We start from the raw sequence: 25,754 nt of genomic DNA on the forward strand, positions 1-25,754 counted from the left end.
TAATGAGTTAACAATAATGTTTTTGCAATTATAAACTGTGGCGCTGGTCACATTACTGTTAAAGCTTTGTCAGCACTTGCTCTCTTTGCCGGGGTTTGGGAATCAACCATCAAAATTTCCTGCAGGTTGGCATTTAGCATATACAATTTTATTTTGAAGGAAAAAAATGTTTAGCCATCTCTAAATTAAATAAACATATAAATAATTAAAGCTTTGCGCTCTTGAAAACTTTCCTGCACTCACTAAACAGCTTTGAATACAGGAATACAAATACGTAGTTTGCTCTTGGTTTTATATTTCTCCTGTATTTGTCCGAAGTGCAGTCACTTAGTTTGATATGCCAACATTTTGTGGAATACTTTCACTTCAGATGCGACATGATAGGTGCATCATGCAAGATGGACACTGCTTTTTCCACAAACCTTGCCTTAGTACTTGCAAACCACAAATGACACTGGAGCTCAAAACTCTTGGTAAGAGAAAAGGGGGAATCGAGTAGTGATTCTCCACTCCCTACAGCCAAAGACAGTCTCCAACCTCAACCTGCTCCTGCGACGCCACCTGGAGGACGTGACCACTATCATCACGGGGAGACACTGGAGGTGGATAGGGCAAATGATGAGAAGGGAGGCAGACGCCATTGTAAAGCTACCACTTCAGTGGATGCCTGAAGGACGACGGAAATGTGGGAGGCCCAAGACAACATGCTGACGTACTGTTGAGGCAGACATGAAGAGAATGAACTACAACTGGGACACGCTAGAGAAAATGGCCACAGAGAGACAGAAGTTGAGGACCTTCGTCGCTGCCCTACATGCCAGCGGATGTAATAGGCTTTAATTAACTAACTCTGGACCAGCTGCATTTCCTCTTTCATCTTATTGCTGTAGCAGGTGTCTCTCATAGTCACTTGCATTGCTTAGTCTTAAGGTTTGGTATGTTACACTACACAGAAGTGGTTAATATCAAAGAGATGCTGAACACAGGATGGTGTATATGTACAACCAAGATTTTTATATGGACAACCTGATATTTCAAAGACTTGGCACATTAACAGTTACACCTATGAAAAGAATTGCATTGAAGATGACGGGGTCTCTCATAAAAGTAACTGTACTCACATGTGTCAGTGTTTGCAGCATACATTCCTAAGTAATTAATTACACACTAGACTGGAATGGCCTTATAGTCTCATGCAGAAAAATGTCTTTAAAAACAGTTCTAAATGTGTATTTAACAGACTGCCTGTTGCCATCACTGTTTGTCAATGACACAAATAAAATGTAATTTGAAAAGCTGCCTAAATGCAAAATTATCTGACAGACCAGAATGGTCCAGGGCATTTAATATGATTTCATGACTGACAACATATTTCCCAAAACTGATCTTTTGAGTTTGTGGGAGATCTTTTTAAAACAACCCAACCTCCAACCCTCTGGATATGAACTATTTCAATAATGACACTGTGTTCTTTTCATTATCCTACCTTAATTTTTTCCATAATGGAATGAGGTAAGGGCAGATTGTCAGGCATACCCTCATCATCCTTTGACCTTCTTAGTTTTTTGTTGTTGTTGGCCACAATTGCAATGTAATTACCTTATTCTGTCTATACTGCTTATTCTGTTTAAACAACCCCTATTCAAAATAGCTATTTCAAAATACGTATTATTCCATGTAGAATGAGGTTTATCTATTTTGAAACAAGCCAACCACTTTTTGATATTATTTCAAAATAGCAGTTGTGTTGTGTGGACACTAGTATAGTTATTTCAAACTAACTTTGCTATGTAGACCTACCCTTCCTTATTAAGTCATTCAGAAATTCTGAAACCTTTCTGTGTGTACTGAATGCCTTTGTCAGTGTTGATAATTTTTAGACTGTTAATACAAATATATATTTGGTATTTTATGGCTGCTTTTAGCACTGGAACAGAGTTTCTTAATTTTTGTATTCCACTTAAGGATTTTCAGAAAAACAGTCATTCTTGGAAAGTAATTCCAGCATCATGCAGTCTACATTGAGCAATTATTATTATGATTGTTGATGATTATTAATGATTTTTAAAAAAATCATTCCCCATCAGTATGTAAGATTAGCCTCTGTCTCACAAAGGATTGCATTTTCTAAGCTTCTGTTGTGCACTGACTTCTGAAAATGCTTGTATTATAACAGTAGCTGCTGGCTAGCAAAGCAAAACCTACTATTAAACTAAACTGGTTTTGTTACTGTGATACCTGGAAAATCACATTACTGTATCCCGTTTGCTGCTCCACTCCTTAGTAAATAAAAAATATTGTAAATGTTGGCAGAGAGATCAGGGGACATAAGTGGCACATACGGGGATATTGTGGCTTTTGAGAGGAGCTGGTGAGGAGGAAGACCATACCGGTAGCCGCTGCTTAGGACAGACGCAGTAATTCTGTGAACAAGTAAGCTAATGCACACTCTAGGATACCTAGTCTTCCAATTGCTTGCTCCTTTTGGGGAGGCAGATGCTGTTTTGCCTGCTAAAATGCAGTAGTCCTTGCACTCACTTTCATGGAGCAGAGGCATGAAGCTGGAGAGAAGGAAACCTGATGCTCTCTCCTCTCCCTTGTGTACCTCTGTGCTGATAGGCCTTATGTGGTCCTTTGTTTACCAGCACAAAGATTTCCATATTTAAGAAACTGTCACTCCCAAGAGGTCCATCTTGACTGATTAGCACTCTTCTTAGGAGTCCTTTGAAACGTTCAGCAGCAAAGTTGAATTTCAGGGATAATGCGTACTGCTGTGGTTCTGTTTTGGACAGATGTCTGATGACTGGGATGGGTGATGAAAGGATAACACCATCCAGATTTGAACAGCTAGTGGAAACTTTTTTTTTGGTACATTATTCTTTCAGTTCCCTTCAAAAATCTGAAAACCATTTGCAGGAGTCTCACACACGGTTCTGTGCGAAGATCCTGTTTCCTAGCCCCTTTCCCATTTTGAGAGAATTGGTTTTGCAGCTAATGTAGATGGCTTGCTAACTGTTTTTCAAAAATTGGAGGTGGTCTCTGAATTGATTTACTCCTCCTTCCTGAATCAGATGTGTGGGCACCTAATTTTGGAAGCATCACAAGGAAGCAAAATAATATTGGGGAGGTCTCTGCTGTGTAGGTACTGGGTACAGGATGATGATACTTCCAAGGAAGGTTGTCTTGATTCAATATCAAAAACCCAAAGACCTAGAAGCCTCAGTACATCTGTCTGCTTGCTGCGCAAAAAGATACTCACTCCCGTGGTACTCACACTGTGGTCTGAGAGTCACCAAAGCAGATATGTCAATCTATGTGTCAATCTGGAGGGGAAAAGGCTCATAATAGCATTTCTCTACTGAGAGTGACCTATAAAATGAGACCAATTGAGAGTTACTATTAAACAAATTGCAAAGCACCTGATAATCAAACCTTTTCAAGGTTTCATGGGATTGTTTTTTGTTTTTTTAATGTATCACCTGAAAGATGTTAATATTCCAGTCATAGTATTAAAACAAGACACTAATCAAAGGTTTTGGAGATAAAAAGACATCAAAATATCCTACAGTTCAGCCAGAACACGTAATGTGCTGGACATCATTATTTTTGCCTTTAAAGCATTATGCAAAAGCATAGCAAGGCATTTGTCTTTACCCCAGAATGACAAATGATTGAAACTTAGGCTGTTTGAATTTTTGATATTACCATTAAAACTGAAAGATTTAGATATATCATCTTTAGACTCAGCCATATTTATAACCATTATTTTTAGCTGAGCAGATAAATCTGTAACTTAATCATTAAATAGATAATTGACGTGTAATTCAGATGAGCACTTTACAAAACAAAGCTTTGGCTTAAATCTGTAAGGAATTTACTTCAGAGTGCCTTATATATATTTAGCTGAATATCATTTAACAGCAGCCACACCAGGAGGCTGTTCTAATGTAACTGTATTAGTTGCTATGCCAGTTTAGCTAAGTCTGTACAGAATCAGTCACTTTTGGGGTGTGAACAAGATTATAGGCAGCAGGTGATGAGATGGGAGTTTATCTGGACAAAAGGCACCTTTTCAGGAAACCAAATCTGTCAGCTGGAAATTTAGGTTGCATTTACAGCTCAACTCATATCTTCTACCAGTTTCTCTAGAAAGAATTGATGTGTTTTAATCAAAAACATTTTGTGTATGTTTTTAATTTTTATCTTTTTTCCTCCCCCACATTTCATGTTTATAGTTTAACAGCACCCGCTCGCCCTCCCCCACTGAGTGTTGCCACATGACCCCGTGGAGTAGAAAGGTATTGGAAAAACGAGCATTCTTAAACTAACAGCCCTCTCTCATTCATTTTTTCCCTTTCAAACCTCTGAACTTTCTTTTCCTTGCTTTTATCCTCTTGCTCTGTTGCAGTATCTAAAAGAAAACTTTTATTATGTTACTGTCATATCAATAAGGAACAACAACCACTCCCTCCTCCCCCTTTTGGGTAACTTTAATAGGTTTATTGGACCACAAGATCATGTCCTCCTATTGATTAGCTTTTAAGATCTAGGTTGAAATGGACTCTATAATGTGGATGATTGCATTTTATTTTCTTACAACTTTTAGAATAGACCAATATTATTCAAAATCATAAGAAGCATCAGAATGATGCCAGAGCAAACACATGAATTTATTCTCTGAACAGTTGTCATTCCCATTGTTTGCAAACAGTAGCTTTGGCAGCCAGGGAGAGCCTGCAGTCAGGTCACTATGCTTTCTTTGTCCAGCAATCCATTGTCAGTCAGGAAAGAAATCAGCAATCAGCAACAAAATGGGTGTGTGTGTGTGTGTGTGTGTTTTTCCCCAATGCCCCAAACATTTTGCGGGGGTGGGGGGCAGTTACCTAGGAAACAAAGTCTTTTGTGCCCAAAGTTTATAAGAGCTACTCACGTCCTCTGGTGATCAGCACAAAAGCTGAGGAGAGAAAGTAGGCTGCAAAGCTTTCCTAAAACCATATATGGAAAAAAAAGTCTTTCTTAAGCAGGGAAAATACCTTGTCTCCTGGGTTGGTGGGTATTTTTGCAGGTCACGCTTACAAGGTAAGTGTTCTGGAATAGTTTAAATAAGTGGCTGCCAAGTATGTTCTTAAACACTTCTGGAACCTTGTTTGGAAATATTGTTTGTCCAGTTTCAGACTTTCAGCTTCTACAGGATAAGTGGGAATTTTATGAAGAGGAATGGCACACATGATAATTTTGGTGTGATTGTGTAATATTAGGTAATTATATGGTGCCAAGGAAAGGGAGAAAAATGCTTGTTTTCAAACAAACAAATGTGTACAAAATTAAAAATCTGGAAATGTAAGATCCCCACTAGTTTGCCAGCTGGGAATCTAACACTGGAAAGAAGGCCAGGGTCAAAAATATTCCATAGTATTTAACGAAAGACATAAGCAGATGTCCTGAACCAGTCATGGACTGATCATTCACTACAAAGAAATGTATTAAGTGCAAAAAATGGAAAGTAAGACAGACATAGAGTGAGGCATGTGGCTACTTACCCCCCGCCCCACTTCCAAATAAAATGGAAACAAAAGAGTTTCTATATATCTTCAATCATAAAGTGAGGAGAAATGTTTTTCACTTATTTTGGGAGGTGAAACTACAATAACATTATAGTTTTGGGTGTTTATTCTATTTCAAATGCCTGTTTTTCTTCCAATTAACTGACTTTTCTCTTGTCTATTTGGCTTTCTATACTTCCATGTCTAGTGGTTTGTGTAGTATGTTCTAAAATGTTTGCATGGTTTCTCAATACAGTAATACTTTGAACCTGTTAAATTGGCAGCTAAACTTCTCTTTGGTTATTATTCTGCTTGACACCAATTTCATCACCACCACCTGTTGCACGCAAACAGTAGTTCTTCCTGCATTCATAAATATGGTTGCATTCCTGGCTGATTAGTAAAAGTGAAATGTATATTTTTTTCTCAACTAATAACTCATGCTTTGGACCTCTTGATGCATACTCTCAAATTAATACATACATGACACCAGTTTTCACTGGTAGTCAGTATACTTGTGAATACCAAAACCTTGTGTGCACATTTATCACACTGTTAAGTGCACATATAAGAGTGGCATGTACCAGGGAGTATTTAGAGACCTAAAATCAGTTGGACTTGTGCATGCTTGCAGCAGATGCACATGAAGTGCATGCCTCCACCCTTTCAAAATGTATCCACATAAATTTAATATACACAGAAATGTTTTCAGTATATTGAGGTATTTTTGTCTTTTGCTGTACATCATACCATAGTACCACTGTTCTGAATATCTGTAACTCTTCATTGCTCCCCTGTAATCTGCCTCTAATCCCTTTCTACTGCTTTGTGTAAAATATTAGTCTTGTGTGACTAAACAGTGAACACTGATTTTGAATGTATTCATTTACAGTCCCATCCACCAGAGGAGGAAGATACAGATGTCATGCTAGGGCAGAGGCCGAAAAATCCAATACATAATATCCCTTCTACACTGGATAAGCAAACCAATTGGAGCAAAGCACTACCTCTCCCAACTCCAGAGGAGAAAATGAAACAAGATGCCCAAGTGATTTCCTCTTGCATTATCCCCATCAATGTCACTGGTACAAGTCTCTTCTATTTCTTTTGCTTGATTCAAGGGTGGTCAGCTCAGAACATCTTATGATACTGTTTCAAAACACAGGACTTTACAATGTACAAGTAAAGACGTTGACTCAAGAACTCAAGAATTTAATTTTTTTACAAGACGCTAAATGGGCTAAATTCCTCCCTCATGTAGATCCACTGACATCAGTGGCATTATATCTAATATTAATTTGGCCCAATGTGTTTGTGTCACATTACAAACTGTTATCTAATACTAAATTACACAGTATGATGTGTAATTTTGTTATGTATGTGACTGGCAACTGGTATTTAAAAGGACATAAAATAGTTCTTTGACAGTAGCTAACTGAAATAATGCAGAAAGCCATAGTTGGTTAATCATATGATGCTCATGTGTAACTGAGCAAATAAGGGCAGAGAAAATACTACAGTACTTGCATTATTTTAAATATGCAAGTAATGGTCAGGTAGCATGTAAGCCATTGCTTTGAGATGTTTTCTCATGCTGCTAAGTCAAAGGTATGGCACCTTGATTTATTTATAACTCTTAGTTTATGCTTTTATGTTTTATTTATTTTAAGAATTTGTTTACATATTACTGTGCAGCAGGTATATGGATGATTTAATGTGAGGGATAACTTATTTCTGAAAATCAAAAATAAGCATGCTTTTCTTTCTGCCTGTCTTCCATTTTCTGTTTCTTTCTCATGTATGATTCAGTGAAGGAAGTGTTAATGTCATCGGAGTTTTCCTCCAAAACTACCTTGCATCAATTTTGATTAATTTAAAAGTATAAACTTAGGCAGCCTCTGTGACTAAAGATGTGAGTGTTGTGAACAGCAAGAAAAGCTGTGTGCTTACTGGTAACCTTATAGCTCAAGTTGGGTGAAATAGTTCAGCTGAATCTTTTTTCCTATTAAAAATGCAGATTCAGCTATACATCAGTGTTGATTTTTCCACATTGTTTTTGGGAAGGAATTTTATTCACGTTTTTATGTAGCAAAAATTTGGAAAACTTTCATTTTCAGTCAAAAACAAAACATCTTTTTTTAACTTTTCAAAATTGCCAGTGAATCAAAAATTATTTTATGTGCACAGCTCTGCTTAGAACAGAAAAGTAAGTATTTTTATTCTTTGTGGGTCTTTTTGTACTGCTATAACCAGAGAAGGACAGGGGATTGGGATTCAGTAGGGAGGGAAGGGGAGAAAGCTCCGGGAGAGGGGATTGGGGTGCTAGAGAGGCCTCCAGGCTGGGGCAGAGTGTCTGGTATGCAAGAGGAGCATGGGTGGGGGTCAGAGTTGATGGCAAGGGCATGTGGTACAAGCTCAGGCCCAAGGCAGGGGCTTGAGATGTAGAACCGGGTATGGGGCTTACTCTCAGAGGGGGCTAAGGGCTGGAGCAGGGGCTTGGCTTTGGATGTGGGTGCGCATATGGGGGGGGTGCTGCAGATTTGTTTGGTGAAAGAGAAAGGCTGGTCCAGCATAGCTGGTCCTGCTGCACTTATGCTACTCTTGGTCTTCATGCTACAGAGCCATTCAGAACCTACCCATTGAAGGGGGTGGCACTTACCTCAGGCAGCCCTGGCCCCATGCTGCTCCCAGAAAGGGGCTAACAGGCCCCTGTGATCCTGGGGGGGAGGGCATGTGGACCTGCACACTGCCCCTCTCTGCAGACACCACCCCTGCAGCTTCCATTGGCCGCAGTTCCCTGCAGGGCCATTCCTAGCAGGGTGCAGAGGTGAAGACAACCCCCAGCCCTCTCCACCTTTTCCTACTGCTGCTCCACCCCCACCCACCTCCCGCTCCCCCCATTGCCCCACCTCTGCTCTCTGTCCCTAAACCCCCTCAACCAAGTGACACAACCCAGGGAATTTTACCAGGAGGCCTAGGACTGGCAGCAGGAGTTGGGCCCCTTAAAAGCCTGTTCCAGCCCACTCCACAACCCATGCCCAGCTCCCAGCTGTGTCACTCAGGAGAGCAGAATGGCGCTGGGGCCAGGCTACTCTTTTTCCCATCACTACGATGAATCTAAAGGACTCAGCTGGAAGATGGCAGAACAGAGTGTGCTGGGCTGGGTCACTCTATTTCCCACAGTTCCTGCCACACTGGTGGGTGCAGAGGCAGGCCTGACCACTTTTGCTGGCCCCAGGCCATCCTGAGCCCTGCAAGCCAAAGCACAGAGCCTGGGGCAGCCCTGGTTCTCTGCGCTTGGTAATGGGAGCTGTGGGGCATTGCTTACAGGCAGGAGCAGTGGTGCAGAGACTTTTGTCCCTTCTTGCCCCACATGAGGGGCCTGCTGGCCACTTCCAGAGGCAGCACTGGGCCTCAGTAGGCAGGGAGCCTGCTTTAGCAACAACCCCACTGTACCACCAGCGATCACAATTGCCTGGGAGAATCTCCAGTCAATCATGATCGACGGTTTGTGATCACTACCCTAGGCTACCTGTCAGTGGGAAATGACCTGGCACATTTGCCACAAGGGTCATGTGCAAATAACTGATAATTGCTGGAATTTTGGCAATTTAAACCAATTTGATTTTGTTAAAAAAACTGATAAACATTCATGTTAGAGAATTACAGTTAATGGAGTTTAAAGCACTTTTGTTTATTATTAAACAAAGTTCTTCCTCTGCTTATTACAGGGGCATTGGTGGTTACGGGACATCTGTCTGAAGCCTCTATTACACTGTAGTAGATTTCAAGAAGAACTTTTACAAGAAAGTTACTTTTTAATGTTTTACATTGTTATGTAGTGTAATATGTATGTGTATGTCTGCGTATAATTATGTATAATATAATTATATGCTATTTAACACAGAGCTTTTATTTTATTTTTTAAGTCAGGATTGGATTGTTTTTGTTTTGTTTTGTTTTCTAAAGACTGTAAACCACTGGAAGAGTCATCCCAACTGGACTGTTTATGTCCCTGGCCCACTTTCTCAAACATGAGCCTTGCCAACTTTAGAGAGCGTAACTCTGCATTTGCTAGAGAAGCCAGCGACAGTATAGTGTCATAGGAGCTGGAACAAGGAGTGCTGCTCCACTCCCACCTGAAGTGTCGTCTAGTATAGGCAGGGTTTACAGTTTGCTTCAGTGGCTCTCAGCACCCCAATACACACATTGGTCCAGTGCACCTCCTAAGTCCTCTATTTTTTGGCTGTCTTCCATTGAACTCTCTCGTTTGCGCAGGAAAAACCAACCATCCTTTAGTAACATGCAAATATAAACAAAATGAGATGTTCTCATCTGTTCTGTATAGCGAAAGATTTATAAGTGTCTAAAGTTCAGTTCTTAAATCCACATTTCAGCTGCTAAGTTTCTGGCCTATTTTTCAAGTGTTTGTCACCTGGCGGCTACCATTGATTCGTAAGGGAGGCTGCTGGGTGCTGAGTGCTTTAAAAAAATCATGCCAGTTCTAGGAGTGGCTAAATTTGGGTTTAGAAACTGAATTTTAACTCCATGTTTATTTAACTATTGATCCATATAACAGCTAAGAAAAATGTTCTCAAAACTTGTATGTGGATTAAAAATATTTTATTTGCCTGTTCTTGAAAAGCTTGGCATATATATAGTTCCTTAGCACCCTGGCCTCCTCAAGAATTGCTAAACTACTGCAAAATGATTTTATGAACAAGTTTTTTAGTTAGTTTGTTTAAATGAGGCAGAGTATAGTTGACAAGCTCCAGGTTATCATCTTGGCTACTACCATTCTTTGCAGAGGTGCTGATATCATTGTCTTCATGGCAAACAGATAAGTAGCTGTGATAAAGATGCCTGCCATGGACAATTTCTAAATGTTTTCCTTTTCTTATTTGTCTATATTTTTTTCTCTTTGTTTCTTTTGGCAATGCAGGCTTCTGAGAGGGAACCGGAGTTAGAAGTAACACTGTGATATACCATGATATAATTTACATAAGAGCTGTATAAAGGCTCTGTTATATTTATTCACAGGCTTAATCCAGTCTCACATACATCCACTGTGTTCCAGCCATGCCATTTGTTTATCATTTCTAAAGGCTAATGAGACCTATTTATGGGTTGCAGGAGTTGGTTTTGACAGAGAGGCTAGTATACGCTGCTCTCTTGTTCATTCACAATCAGTACTACAACGAAGACGAAAGTTGAGGAGGAGGAAAACCATCTCTGGCATCCCCAGAAGAGTGCAACAAGAAATAGGTGTAGTATAAATAAAAATCTTCAATAGATAGCATTATAACTGACTTAAATTGCACGGATCTGAGGTGGTAGCCTGCTTTCCAAAGAGCTTTCCACGGAAAAGTTTATGCTTTTATGGTTGTAGAGTTTGGAAATGCTTGTTTGTTTGTTTGTTTTTCTTTACTACAGTAAGCAAAGCTGTATTACTCAATATGGTCTTGACATGCTACAGGCCTTACTGAGTAATATAGATATGTATGTTCAACCCTTATTGTTTAAATGTAATCAGTTACTTAATTTTTTTCAGTTTATTTTTGTTATATAACCATAGTTATGTACATAAAAAGTAACTAGATTCAGTGAAAGTTTGTTCTTGTCCAAGAGATTTTAAGGTGAAGAAGTGACAGATGTTATCGTGCAAGATGATGAGCTGTCCCTGTACAAAAACAACTTACATATATAAGCAAAAGATTATTTGCATTAGACATCTGTATGTGCTTTTCCAGAAACTTTGTCAAACATTATTCTGACCTGTTTTCCTTATTTCTCTTCCCACTCATTCTTTATAACTTAGGATAAAATCAGGAGGCCTAACTCTGGTCTCACTTAAATCAGAAATAATTCAGTGGAAGTCTGCTCCAGTGTAACATGAGTGTGAGATCAACATTATATTCAGCATCTTTATTTCTTTAGCATACATCTTCTCCTGAAGCCAGCCAGGAATGTGTTCATATTAGGGAATAAGCAAACAGAGTCTGTGAAACAAAGGGGTCCTTTTTGTTATGCAAATACCCTTGGTGGTAGAGAATTGGGGAAGGGCAATTCATATGTATACAATCAAAATAGTTTTGTTTTTTAAAAAAAATGTTTCCAAAGTTTTCTGTAAGGCAAAAGTTCATTAAAACAGTCTTTATTAGTTAACATTCAGTGACACAAACTAAAAAGTTAATATTTGTGTTGTCACAGCAAGATCAGCTCAGCATATGATCACACTGCAGGAATAGGAGTGCCAAGATCACATTGCAGGAATAGGAGAATTTCCCATCTTACCAGGATAAGGAGTGCCTTATACGCTTTTTATAGTAAAGTTACGTTTGGTACAATACTCAGCAAGAAAAAATGTCCACAACAAATATGTTTCTTGGGTTACTCTGTGGGTCATTGTTAGTGAGCAAATGTGAACACGTAACTCACACAGTTTTACATATATCCTAGATTCTGATGAATCACCAGTAGCAAGAGAACGGAATGTGATTGTGCATGCAAATCCAGACTTCTCCACTACAATCAACAGGAGATCAGGTACCAGAGACTCTGAGTGCCAGACTGAAGAAATTCTCATTGCTGCTCCATCCAGAAGAAGAATCCGAGCTCAGAGAGGTCAAAGTGTTGTAGCTTCCCTGTCACATTCAACTGGTAATATTTTAGTGTTGACAGACAACGGTGACGCAATGTTCACTACAACAGTGAGCAACCGTATCCGATCACGGAGTCTTCCTCGTGAAGGTGCTAGAGCCACTGAAGCGAATCATGATGTTGGTGCCAAAACTTCAGTATATGAAGCAGAACACTTTTTGGCAAGCCAAGAAAGAATCCCCAAAAAGGGTAATGATGCCATCAATAACCAGGGATCACAAGAACACCAGCCCATAGGTTTAACTTGTTCTCAGCACCACCACAGCCCAGAACATAATGTCAACGAGAGAGGAAGGTCAAGGTTGTCAAGAATGGCAGATTCTGGAAGCTGTGAGATTTCGTCAAACTCTGACACCTTTGGGAGCCCCATTCATTCTATCTCCACGGCAGGGGTCCTTCTCAGCAGTCACATGGACCAGAAAGATGACCATCAATCCTCCAGTGGCAACTGGAGTGGAAGTAGCTCAACATGTCCTTCACAGACCTCAGAAACCATTCCTCCTGCTGCCTCTCCTCCACTGACTGGCTCTTCACACTGTGACTCAGAATTGTCACTGAACACTGCTCCTAATGCCAATGAAGAATCTAGTGTCTTTATAACAGAGCCATACAGCGATCACATAGATAAGGTTCGAGGTCACAGGGCAAGCTCCTTCACTTCCACTGTAGCAGATTTACTTGATGACCCCAATAACAGCAACACAAGTGACAGTGAATGGAATTACTTGCATCATCATCATGATGCATCCTGTCGTCAGGATTTCAGCCCTGAACGCCCAAAGGACGACAGCCTAGGGTGCCCAAGTTTTACGAGTATGGCCACTTATGATAGCTTTCTGGAAAAAACCCCATCTGACAGAGCAGACACTAGCTCACACTTTTCTGTGGACAATGAAGGATATTATACCTCCATGCACTTTGACTGTGGTCTCAAAGGTAATAAGAGTTATATTTGTAACTATGCAGCTGCAGGCTTTGAGAGTGGCCAGAATGCAGATATTGTTTCCAGTCTCACTGACTGCGCCTGGCAGGATTATGTGAACCACAGAAGGCAGGGAAGACAGAGCATCTCTCTTAAGAAACCAAAGGCAAAGCCAGCCCCACCAAAACGCAGTTCGTCTTTGAGGAAATCTGATGGCAGCACAGATCTTCCTGAGAAGAAAGAACCAAAGATAAACAGTGGGCAGCACATGCCTCACACTTCCAGGGAAATGAAGCTGCCACTTGAGTTTTCAAATACACCTTCTAGAGTGGAAAACTCTAATCTGCCAAGCAAACAGGAACTCTCCTGGATTAATCAGAATGACAGTGGTTTAAAGAACATTCAGTTTGACACCACGGATATGCCATCATTTAAAGATGAAGGTGCTGAACAGTCTCACTATGCAGATCTCTGGCTTCTAAATGACTTGAAATCTAATGATCCTTATAGGTCTTTATCCAATTCAAGCACTGCTACGGGTATTACAGTCATAGAATGCATAAAGTCTCCAGAAAGTTCTGAATCACAAACATCACAATCTGAATCAAGAGCTACGACCCCATCCCTCCCTTCTGTTGATAATGAGTTTAAGCTGGCTTCCCCAGAAAAGTTGGCTGGTTTAGCATCACCCTCTAGTGGTTACTCCAGTCAGTCTGAAACACCGACATCCTCTTTCCCCACAGCTTTCTTTTCTGGACCCTTATCTCCAGGGGGTAGTAAAAGAAAGCCAAAAGTACCAGAAAGGAAGTCCTCCTTACAGCAGCCTTCTTCTAAAGATGGCACTGCATCTCTAAACAAAGATCTAGAACTTCCAATTATACCTCCTACTCATCTTGACCTAAGTGCTCTTCATAATGTCTTGAATAAACCATTTACTCATAGAAATCAGTTGCATGCTTTTAATCACAATAAGCAGAATGTGATAGGAGAAGCACTAAACCCTAATCCTCCACCAGCCCTTGCTATTACACCTTTGGTTCTAAAATCTGTTCATCTTAAATCAATTAATAAGCCTGAAGAAGTGAAACAAAAAGACAGTAATACAGACCTTCTCTGCACACAAGAAACCTCATTAATGACGACTGCCATTTCTCCAGGCAAAATGAGGCCACTTGTAGCTAAGAAATTAGTATCACGTCAGTACGCAACTGAAGATTCCATAATGTCCTATATTGACTCCTCTGCGGTGGAGACAGGCCTTGAGAAACTGCATTCAGAAAAAGTTTCATCTAGCAGGGTACAGAGCAATTGTGATCAAGGAACTGTAACTCCAGCAAATGTGGGTAGTTTAGAAGCAAACACCATGAAAAACCAAATGCATCCAGTTGGTGAGCCTTTATCAGAGAACACACAAACCTGTAACACATCTACAGAAGGGTATCAGAAAGATTTACCTGTCCTCACAAGTGATGATGAAGTTAAGATAATTTACCAGGAAACAGAAAACAAAGGGAGCCTTGATCCTATGCAGATCAAGGAAGAATTATTTGCAGACTGTGAACAAAAGCTGGAATCTAAACCAGTGGATGAAACCACATTCCAGTCTGAACCACCAGCTGGAGGAGCAGAGATCAATCAGCCTAAGCAGCAGCTTAATGTAAGTCACCATGATGACAAAGTGCCTGGGAGTATCAGCTATGAATCAGAGATATCAACTGTAAATTCACTTAATGAAAAAAATTCTGAGCAGGAAAATGATGTTGCATCAGGTATTCCAACCAAAAGTGCCTCAGATGACAGCAGGGCAGAGGAGACGAAGGGGAGTGCAGATGATGCTTCACTGAAAGGTCAGTTTTATAATTAATTCTGTAATTTTAAGAAGTGGTTACATGAGATGATTTTTAGTGATCCTATAAAAGTATTGATTTTCAGTTGAGTAACTCTTCTTAACGTCAGTGACTTTAAGGGAGCTATCCTGATTTAAGTTAGCTGAGTATCTAGCTGACTTCAAACATTCTTAGAATATATATTTTGCATTTTCCTGTTATTTCATTTCAGTTAAGAAAAGCACACTAAACCATTTATGTAAGAAATAATACTTTGACAGTTGAGTGAAATATTTAGACTAGATTTAAAGTGTATGTTATTGTATAGAAAATTCTATTATTAATTAAGCTTGTGAAATGCATTAGTGGTCCTATTGTAAAATGTAGCAAATTTCTGACTTTCTTCTTTTCTTATTTAAGAATCTTCTCCAAGTGATGATTCCATAATTTCACCATTGAGTGAAGATTCTCAGACTGAAGCAGAAGATGTTTTTCTGTCTCCAAACAAACCTCGCACTACAGAAGATTTATTTGCTGTCATTCACAGGTGAGCTAGCATTACTCTTATTGGAATCTGCACGAATACAATCTCCTCCTAAAATCTGCAGCTAAGCAACGATTAACAGTGTTGAAGAAGTAAATTCATGCTGGCTAAGTAAGTAGTGTTCTTGCTTACTAGCAGGACCTTAAAGAGAATAAGGGCCTCTTATTAGCTAATGGAGGTACTTATTTAGTTCAAGAGGTGGAGAGTTTTGGTGCTGAGAATTGAGTTCTATTTCTACTGACAGTAAGGCTACAGTTACACTACAGCGCTCTGTTAACAGAAGTCACTGTGGGAAGAGATTTCATGACAAAACTTCTGTCGACAGAATGTGGCCGCACACAAAAGCCGATTGGAAGAGTGCTCCACTCTGTCAACAGGGCAGCTGAACTGCCAGCCACACCCTCAACAAAACAGGTACTGGGAAGCACAGCAGACAGGGCTACCAGTTGACCTGGATGCCCTGTCTGTTGAGAGAAGCCCCCCAGCTGCCAGTGAAAGTGCTGAGTTTTGTTGACAAACTATTGACAACATGCATTTTGTGTGTGGATATTCCACCAAGGGCTCATCAGCAAAACTTGCTAGTGTAACTGTAGCCTGTGTATTAGGGAAGTTCCATTAGGCTGCCATAATTAAAATTGTTGTGTTTTACGCTAACAGCAGGATTTAGACTCTGTTTCGTATGAAAACCACTGTGTATTTAACTCCAATTTTTAGCACATAATCACTGCGTAATGATTGAACTTCCTGAACAGTTTCAGGAAAAACAGTCTCCTAGGTTCTGAAGTCTGTACAATTAGAAATCCGTTCCCTCAGTATTCACATTCTGAATCTCGTAAGGTTTTCGGTCACTAATTTAAAAATGGTAAGGTATAGGAAGTTAAAGGTATGTTTGGTGGAGCTGCTGAGGTTTATATAATAATTGTATTAATTAACCAAAAATGTTAGGGCTACTTGTCATAACTGTTGGTTTAATTTGTGATGAGCTGAAGGACACCGTTGCTTATGAAAACCAGGATTTTCTGTGAAGCAATAACTATTGATTTGTCATAGAAAAAGTTCCGCGAAACTGTTCAGCCAGTTCAGGAATGAAGTTGGTGTTCATAAAACTATAGTCTTCATTAGCAAAGCACCTAACTTAGCTATACAACCCCACAAAGAACAGTACTTATGACAAAGCAACAGCTACTCTATCGAGGGCCTTGCTCTTTGAGAAACTGTTCAGTGTGCTCAGGGATTCTTTGTCTTCATAAAAGCAACAGCCACCAGTGTTGAAGATCTTGTTCTTTTGTCAAAATGTTTTGCCAGTTAAGAAGCAGAATTACAGCACCAAGTGGGCATTTTCACAAAGTAGCCATTGCTGCGTTGGAGATTCTTTCTAAATTAAAAAAAAAAATGGCAATTTGAAAACACAAAACTGGGTGTGAATTGTGATCATTCTCTATAGAAAATCCCTTACACAAAAGGACATGAAAAGTTAAGGCATGTAACATGACATACCTTTTACTCCTCCACTGAGATGCGTACCTCAGCCCCTAGCACTACCATACTTCAAATCACAAATCTTTGTCCCATAGGGATGCCTGCCTACCAACACACATCAAGTGCTTTGCTGACTAAGGATGGACTTACTCATGCGGTTAAGTTTTGCTTTATTGATGTCATTGGAAGTGATGAAGGTTTATGTGCAACTGGAGATTGGCCATATCCCTTTAATCTGCATTTATGGACTTCCACACAGTTGGCTTTTTGTAAAGAAAGTACAATCCTGTTGGGTGTTAGCTAGGTTCCTTTAAAATAAGTCTTCAGTCTTAACTGTTTTTAAACAGTTGTTTGGTTAGATATTTTCCCTGTGTATTTATCGAAAGCCAAGAGCTTCAAGTGGATGGGTGTATAAAAGCTACAGGAGGGCAGCTGTACTTCAGCAGTTTATAAGGCCCTCCAAAGCAGAGTTCCCCTCTTCCAGATGTTAGGAAGTCCAATGGAGGTATGTGTATTAGTGGGACTTATATCAGCCTGGGTTAAACAGTGGAGGATCTGATGGGGCTTTTATACCATAGAAAACTTTAAGCACTCTGCTTTTCCCTGTTCCCATTCTTATGTACCCGAAATGAACATGATACATGTTTCCCTGGTTTCCTGCACTGCCGTCCTTGCTCTCTCTTCTTTCCCATTTCATGCTTTTGATACTCTTCAACCCTATTTCATTCCCCCTTCCATCCCATCAGTGTTCTGCTTCTCTCCTCTATAGCATCCAACTTTGAGGTATGATTTCATGCTACCCATCTGTATGCCTTAAGAACCCTAACCGCAGTCTATGACCCTCTCAGCCCATCCCTTTCTCTACCTATTTTGAACTCCTGCTTTGTCACGTCCCCTCTAACTCACACTAGTAGCTCAGTAGAAGAACATCAGTTTATAAATATTGCTCTACATACAATGGGTCAAAAAGACATGGAATTATTTTCAAAGTAAACCATAGCTTTTTCAAACTATCATAATCTTAAACTCTGATTGTTACCAGTCTTCCCAGAAAAACTTTATGCTGGGATAAGTTTTCCTGTAGCACCTTAAAGACAAACAATTTTATATATTAGGTAAAACCCAAGAAAGCTCATTACCTAATAAATAAAATAGTTTTAAGGTGCTACAGGACTGCTTGGTTTTTGTGAAGCTACAGACTAACAAAGCTACCCCTGCATGTTGAATAGTAAGAGAGAAAGCCATGCTAGTCTATACACTATCAAAACAAAAAAAGCATTAACACGTGGTTTGAACCGGGATGGGAATTTTCTACGTCATTATAGGGGCTCTTTTTCACACTTGGCTTATCTGATTCTTGACTCTCCTCCCTTTCTGCCTCTACTCTCTGATTTGCTCACCTTGATAATATTTTTCTGATTTATCAACCTTGATTACTATTTTTGGTTCTCTGTGCCTTAAATATTGAGTCTGTTCTGGTACGGCTCTGATCTGAAGAAGTGGGTCTGTCCCACGAAAGCTCATCACTGAATAAATTGTTTTGTTAGTCTTTAAAGTGCTACTGGACTGCTTTTTCGTTTTGACAGTTACTCCTCTGAGACTTTGTGCTCCGATGACAACTGCATAACTATTTTTGGCTTTTTACTTGGGATTCATCTCCTCCTCCTTTCTGTCTGTTCTATAGCTATCTTATTAGCTAATGTTTTAAAAGGGCTGTTAAAGTCTGCTTTATTATAAGCACATACCATGTTGCTTGAATATTTTTATGGAACGAGTAGGAAAATTTACAAATATAACTAGAGCCACTTATTGTTATCAACATGCATATCTCCTGAGCAAAATACCTACGATCATTTCTGCTTTCTGGCTCTGTTCTTATGAATTGGCAATGATATTGACACCCAAGAGAAGACAGCGCTCTAGAATTTTTTTATTTAAGAAATTTTTCCATCATGTGTAAAGTATAACAGAAGTTTTCTAATATCAACTACAGTGGATTAAAAGAGGTTACAATTTATAATAGCTACACCTAAGAAAACATACCAGTAATTCAAAAGCTAGGCCAAATTGTCAACTGCTGCTGCCTGGTTGGATTTGATCTGTTGCATCTTGCTAGAGGATGGGAGCCATAAATAGGAAACATGTCACCTTTTGTTGCATTACTCCATAATTTCCCCAAACCTGTGTAAGCTTTTGTATAGACTGGACCTAGCAGAGTGGGACAGGAGCTCCTCTCTGTAAATAATGCCTGATGTACACGCAATTCTTACGTGCTATTTATAGTTTTCCAATGATTATTAACCTACATCACTTGGTGGAAAGTGCTGCATGGATTAATTAGTTAATAGGTGCCTACTTCCATAAAGTGCTGTAGCAATCCTATGTATTATTTCATGTGAACGATGTACAAACATACGTGCCTTTTTTTTTTTTTTTTTAAATTTAAACAGATCAAAAAGGAAAGTACTTGGGAGAAAAGATTCAGGAGATCTTTCTGTAAGAAACAGATTGAGAGCTTCATCTGGGGCCAGCAGCACGGCACCTGCTTGCAGCACATCACCCGCCAACAACGTGCCACCTGCCAGCAACGTGGGTGCTCCAACAAGCAGTCAGAGGTCTCCGGGTCTTATTTACAGGAATGCCAAAAAGTCCAATACATCTAATGAGGAATTTAAGCTACTGCTCCTTAAAAAGGGCAGTCGATCTGATTCTAGCTATAGGATGTCAGCCACTGAGATACTAAAGAGCCCTATTTTGCCCAAATCTCCCAGTGAGCTTATTGTGGATTCCCCTCAAAACACTGATGACACTCCCCAGGCAACAACTCCTGAAGCGTTATCCCCTCTGTCTCCTTGCTCCCCTAGAGTTAACGCAGAAGGTTTCTCCTCAAAGAGTTTTTCTATGTCAGCATCTTCGAGAGTAGGGCGCTCACGGGCACCTCCTGCAGCTAGCAGCAGCCGTTATAGTGTACGCTGTAGGCTGTATAATACGCCAATGCAGGCCATCTCAGAAGGAGAAACTGAGAATTCAGATGGTAGCCCCCACGACGATCGGTCTTCTCAGAGTTCAACATAGGCTGCCTACACTCCAGAGAGCCACACTGTTGACTGTGAAACTTAACTCGGAAGTGCTGGAGTTATAAAAGGATGTGAATATAACAGGCCAACTCTGTAGCAGTTAAAACAATTGCAGGGCAATATCAGTGCTTAAAAGTGTCTGTGTTTATAAGATGCTGGGAAAACAGAAATTTAGAGCTGTAGCTAACGATTACATTTTCTAAAAAGAAATATATGCTATGTCTCTTCTGTTTACCTTTAGCGTCATTTATCCTACTCTCATTTCTGTTGTTGTTGTAGATTTCAAAATCATCCAGTTTTCATAGCATTAAAAATAACTTTAAGTTGCTCATTTAGGAATAAAACCTCTTACTGTAGTGCTTCCCTAGGGGGAAAAATGAAATTGTGCTTCAGGATTGGTGTTTTGTTTTGTTTTGTTTTTTTGTTTTTTTTTTTAAACTACAATGAACTGAAACAAAATTTAGAAAAAAATAACAACATATGTAAATACCATATTTTTGATAAAAATCTGCAAATAGAATGATCAGAAAAGTGGACATGTGGCAAATAATTTACTGCATTACAACTCTCTTTATAGAAGACAAAAATAGTAAGACAAACTGTATTCTGTGAATACCATTTTCATATCAAACATCATATTTACATGTCCACCAATACCACTTTCAATGTGATCAAAAAGCCTCAGATGTGAATTCCAGCTCTATGACAGAAATGATCAATGTAAATTAATAGAATATTAAGGCTAATTAAGAGCCAGTTCATTTTACAATAACCATTTGTCTTTCAAAATTTAGCTGAAAACAAGCTAATTGCAAAGTGCAGCTGTGAGTTTCAATGTGGTAATTGGTAGGGATGGAAAGCATGCTTTTAACAGAACAAAATCATTTCTAATGCAAAGCCACAAGCTGTCGCATTTTACAGCATCTTCTTAGCCCTTTATGCTGACATGGATTGCATTAGAGAGAAAAGATACAAGGAAATAGTACTTATTTTCATATTCTTATTAGGCTATTGGGATACATAAGTCATAACCTGAGAATTATAATCTTTAAACATGATTAGTTTCTGGTTCTTCAAGGAAACAAATTATAAGCATGCAACAAGCACCACTGATTTACCAGTAAATATTTGCAATGAATTTTCAGTGAAGCTTTTTCTTTGTGCTGATGAGATTCATGCTACCTAAATATTTACAGAAATGACACTGTGAAAAACATAGCTGGGAAACAGGTGTTTGTACGCATTATTTATATTCATTGTTAAATGGGGAATGCTCTGGTTCCTTATGCCAGCCACATACAGCTTAGTTTTGTCTAGGTTTACCAGAAATGCTTATCAGGGTGAGGGCATGGAATGGGGGGGGAGGTGATGAGTCAGAGCAAATGCTTTGATAAAAATGAAGGCAGGGAAACAAAAGCCGAGTTACTTGAAGTTACTTGAATTTTCTTGTCTTAAAACTGAAAGAAAATGTAGCTGTGAGCTCAAACCACAAGTTGTTTTATACCTTTATTTTTTAAACAAAATAAAACCAATGTTTAAAAAGGTAGGCCTTGATTCCCTTTTGTCACACCAGTTTTCCGAAAGTGTAGCATGGCTTAAGCCAAGCAGAGAATCAGGCCTTATTTGCCCAGAATTTAAGCAATTGATATTGCTTACAGTAGAATATGCTTTTGAACATGGGATAGTTTAATGCACAGGACAGCTTTTAGGAAGGAATGTGACAAGCAGTTGGACAGAGTGAGTAGGATGACAGAATGGACTTTAATACTAAAGAAATCAATCAAAAGCTGACTTCAGGTATAAGTAAAGAACATTAGAGAAGTGGGATGTGTGAAAGGAATTTAATTGGTTTAGGTTTTTCTTACAAAAGGCGCAGAGCAGAGGTTTTTTTAAAAAAAAAAAAAGGCAAATCATGTTTTAAAGAGGAAGATTCTACTTAAAATGGGAAAGACTGAATAAACTAGAATGACAATAAAAATATTATTTCTGATTAGAATATGTCCTATTTCATCTGGCGTACACCACAAAAATATAATTCAGGGTTTCCTACCATCTTCTATACAGTGTGATAGCATGCAGTATGTGGGCTGTGGTCAGGGTGTGCATGTGGATGTGTGTGTTGCGGAGGCAAGAATTAAATCAGAAAAATGGTTAAAAATACCAGGAAAACCTGGAGATATTTAAAGAAAAATAACTAGGTCAGGGTTTTGAAAGTAAGCCTCATTGCTTGTGTAAAACAAGGTGAGCTAAGAAAACCTGAGTCTAAATGAAGGTGAAATAAATGAATTAGTAGGTTTTTTTTACCAGGATACGTTTAGCATATCTCAAAATATTTTTTTGGAAAACATGAATAAATGAAGTTGATGAATCAAGCAGAACAGTCTTATTTGGTCAACTTAAATCATTTACCTTAAAATATATATTAACAGCCCTTTTATAATATCCTTAAAGATGTTATATATGCTTTATTCTAAAATTTACGTAAAGAACAGGTGAGTTGACTTTGATAAGTTGCTATCACCTTGTATTAAATTAAGTATTTAATTTCATAGTGGCACCATAAAAAGATAAACATTTTTACTTGAATATGAGGCAGGAATATACCCTCTGTATGTAATGCTCAAAGAATTATCACATCAAATATAGTTTTACTTATTTTGTTTAATCTAAAATCTATGACAGAGTTTTTCTATTTTCTATTTAACAGATTTAAACCCAAATAAAGCTGGATTGTAAATTCACTAAGAAAAAAGAATTCACAATCATAACAAGACTGTGAGTCAGAAAAAAATGAAAAGGAAACTCCTTTAGTGAGATTTGTATCTTTAAGGTACTCAAGAGAAGCTTTAGAACAAAAATAACACATCATGAAACAGGGTACAATGCTACACTATGTAACTTCTGCACCACCATTTCAATCTATTGTTCTGTTTGCACTGATGTTATGGAAATGGTTTTCTGGGATTATGCAGCTATTTCTGTGTCTGAATTATAACTTTCTTCTTAATTCTTTTTTTTCTCTTTTGTGGCAGCATAAAGGACATGGAATAATAATAGTAGCAAATAAAGCAAACGTTTGCTTTTGCCAAAGGTCAGTGATTGAGTGCATTTGCTGCAATGGTGGCAGATTTAGATAAATACTGTAGGTTATGACTTAAAGATTAAAAAACATTAAGAAGGTTACAGTGTAACTATTTTGGTACTAGCACCAGTTCACGCTGGCAGAAAAGACAATGGTTTATGGACTTGCATCCATTTTGTATTTTTGTAATATTTGTAAATACGAACTTTTTAAATTGTTGCAAAGATTTGTTTCTTTTGTAAAATGTTTTCAAAGTTTACATTAAATCCAAGCCTTTGTATATTTTAGAGCTGTGCAACACTAAGTCTTGTATTTATTTTTCGTAAAATCAGTGAGTTTCATTGTGAACCCCTCTCAAAAATGTGTCAGAAAAGTTTGATTACCTAGACAGCGTGTGTAGAAACTGCAAATAAATGTGACTGCAATTAAACCATACATTCTCATTACTGTCCTGCAAAGAAACATTATTTTTAATCAATAGTCTGCAAATGTAGCAGTTTGCAAAGGTAAGTTTCTAAGTATATTACACATTTCACATGGTCTCTTCTTCTTCTTTCTCCTTGAATTCAGATTTTTAGTTCACAGAGGACAAAACCCTACAGTCCAGATGCAGACAAAATGGACATTGACTTTAATAGGGTTTTTAATGGGAGTTTTGCTTAAGTATAAAGCCTGCTGGATTTGCCTGTAGATTATTGCTTGGAAGTGGGGAAGGAGACAAAAAAAAGGACAAGTCTTATGTCTTCCAACCACAGAAAAGCAAACATCCTGCGCAGGTAGACCCTTCCTAATCTGGACCTCTCTCCTCAGGTAACATCCATAATCCAGCATTTTAATTAGCTGGAGGACCCCTTGTCATGGGTGTGACGAAGTTTCGCACAGTCCCCGAAAGCTTGTTTACAGCCACCAGTCCTTGCTGTCAGTGTTCTGTATGGTTATTTAGCTGCAATTTACCCCCAAATGTCCTCTAAGAGCCCAATAAGCAGAAAAAAATTTGGAATGTGCTAGATAATATTGACCTCCCATGGTCTGGCAAATTCTCTCATCCAGCACTGGTCAGGTCCCGAGGGTGTTGGACAAGAGATGTTCAGCCTGTACAGTGAAAATCCGAGGTATAACTAAGCCCCAGGACTGAATGTCACTTGGAAATGCAAGGGGTGGTCAAAAGGCAGATTATAATATATACAAATAAAACAGATTTTGCTGCCACTTAAATACCACGATTATGGTGAGGGAAGTTGTGATCAGAAACTCATAGTCGGGGGAGGACATAAAGGTCCCTCTAAATCTATTTAATGCAGGGCTGCTTAAAATGACAGTCCTTGTACTTAAAAAGAAAAAAAAAATTGTGGAAGAAATGGTGGAAATGTTTAACCTTTCTGAATATGCCAGGAGAATAAAATATAGTCTAAGCATTCGTGGATGGCTTTCTGATGCTCTGCATGGACACTTAAAAAGGAAAAGATGCATGTGACAGAAGAATTGACATCTGCAGTGATGATGTCTAGAGGATTTGGAGAAAATTAGTATTAGGGAATGCAGCCAATTTATTTAAAATTCAATCAAGTGAATGAAATTTCTTCTTGTGGGAGGGGCCTTGAAATAGGTAGGATTCATCTTACTAATGTATTTTATTCAGCAGGTGAACCAGTTAATGACTGTGTAAATCGTTTAGCTGTTAATGTTATGTGCTCCTCTCAACCAAGAAACAGAAATGAGTAAGAGTCGTTGAAAGAGCTCATGTGTGCAATAGCAAAAACAGATTCTGCTTTTCATCCACTCCTGGAAAGCTCAGCCAGTTAGGCTGTCCTGGGAATGCATCAAAATCATACCTGTGCTTTTCCAAAGAATGCAGTCTTTTTTTTCCCCCCAGCTACATGCCTTGTGCTAGTCTCACTAGACCCATGTTGATGCCGAGTTGTTTTAATAAACACTTAGACAAGTGAGAGGTCTGTTGGGCGTGTACAATAAGTACAGTACCTCCAAATTACATCAGTTAGTAACAAGGCCATTATAATGCCTCTGTGGCATGGAGGCTTTTCTTAGGCACTTAGGCAAATGATGCCCAAGTTTTTAACAACTCTGTGATGGAAACTGATGCTGCAGATCAGGACCGGATTCTTTTTTTTAAAAAAAAAAAAAGTACAAAACTATGGTTAAAGGGACCAGTAAACCTAGAAAAAACTCCGCCATGAGATCACAGATAGAATGTCTAGCTGATGAGCAAATGGGATTCAGGGAAGATAGAGGCAGATATTGGCAATAAGACAGCAGAGAGAGACTGACGAAACAACAAGGACATCTACAATTGATTTTCAGAAGGCATTTGATGGTATAGATCGGAAACTGACTTGGGCGGTGTTGGAGAGCGGAAGGGATAACAGACTGATAAGGTTACTGAAGGATATCCATGACAATGTGGAAGCAGAGGAGAGTTAGGAAGTTGGTTTAGAACAAGTAGAGGTACGAGACAAGGAGATCCGATATCGCTGAGTATCTTCATCATGCACCTACAGAGAGCAATGGACAAGATCAAGGAAGAGGTAGAAGGGATATCAGTGCCCGGACTAAGAATTAACTATGTTATCTGCAAACCTCTAGTTATCATTGAGAAAGATGAA

General features: G+C 39.0%; 1 protein-coding gene across 3 annotated transcripts in view; it reads left to right on the forward strand.

Annotated features, from left to right (window-relative positions):
- The window catches only part of NHS (NHS actin remodeling regulator), a 381,037-nt gene extending 357,467 nt beyond the window's left edge, over positions 1–23,570 (forward strand). For 2 of the 3 annotated variants that reach the window (XM_074993741.1, XM_074993755.1), the window contains 6 exons: positions 4,236–4,298; positions 6,436–6,628; positions 10,677–10,808; positions 12,003–14,972; positions 15,372–15,498; positions 19,425–23,570. In XM_074993741.1, coding sequence (XP_074849842.1) covers positions 4,236–4,298; positions 6,436–6,628; positions 10,677–10,808; positions 12,003–14,972; positions 15,372–15,498; positions 19,425–20,049 — 4,110 coding nt within the window. In that variant the 3' untranslated portion in view covers positions 20,050–23,570. The remainder of the gene's footprint in view (positions 1–4,235; positions 4,299–6,435; positions 6,629–10,676; positions 10,809–12,002; positions 14,973–15,371; positions 15,499–19,424) is intronic. The other variant, XM_074993746.1, reaches the window with a different exon arrangement.
- The last annotated feature ends 2,184 nt before the right edge of the window (positions 23,571–25,754 follow it).

This window comes from Carettochelys insculpta, chromosome 1 (assembly GCF_033958435.1).
Source record: "Carettochelys insculpta isolate YL-2023 chromosome 1, ASM3395843v1, whole genome shotgun sequence".
NCBI classification, from domain to species: Eukaryota; Metazoa; Chordata; order Testudines; family Carettochelyidae; genus Carettochelys; species Carettochelys insculpta.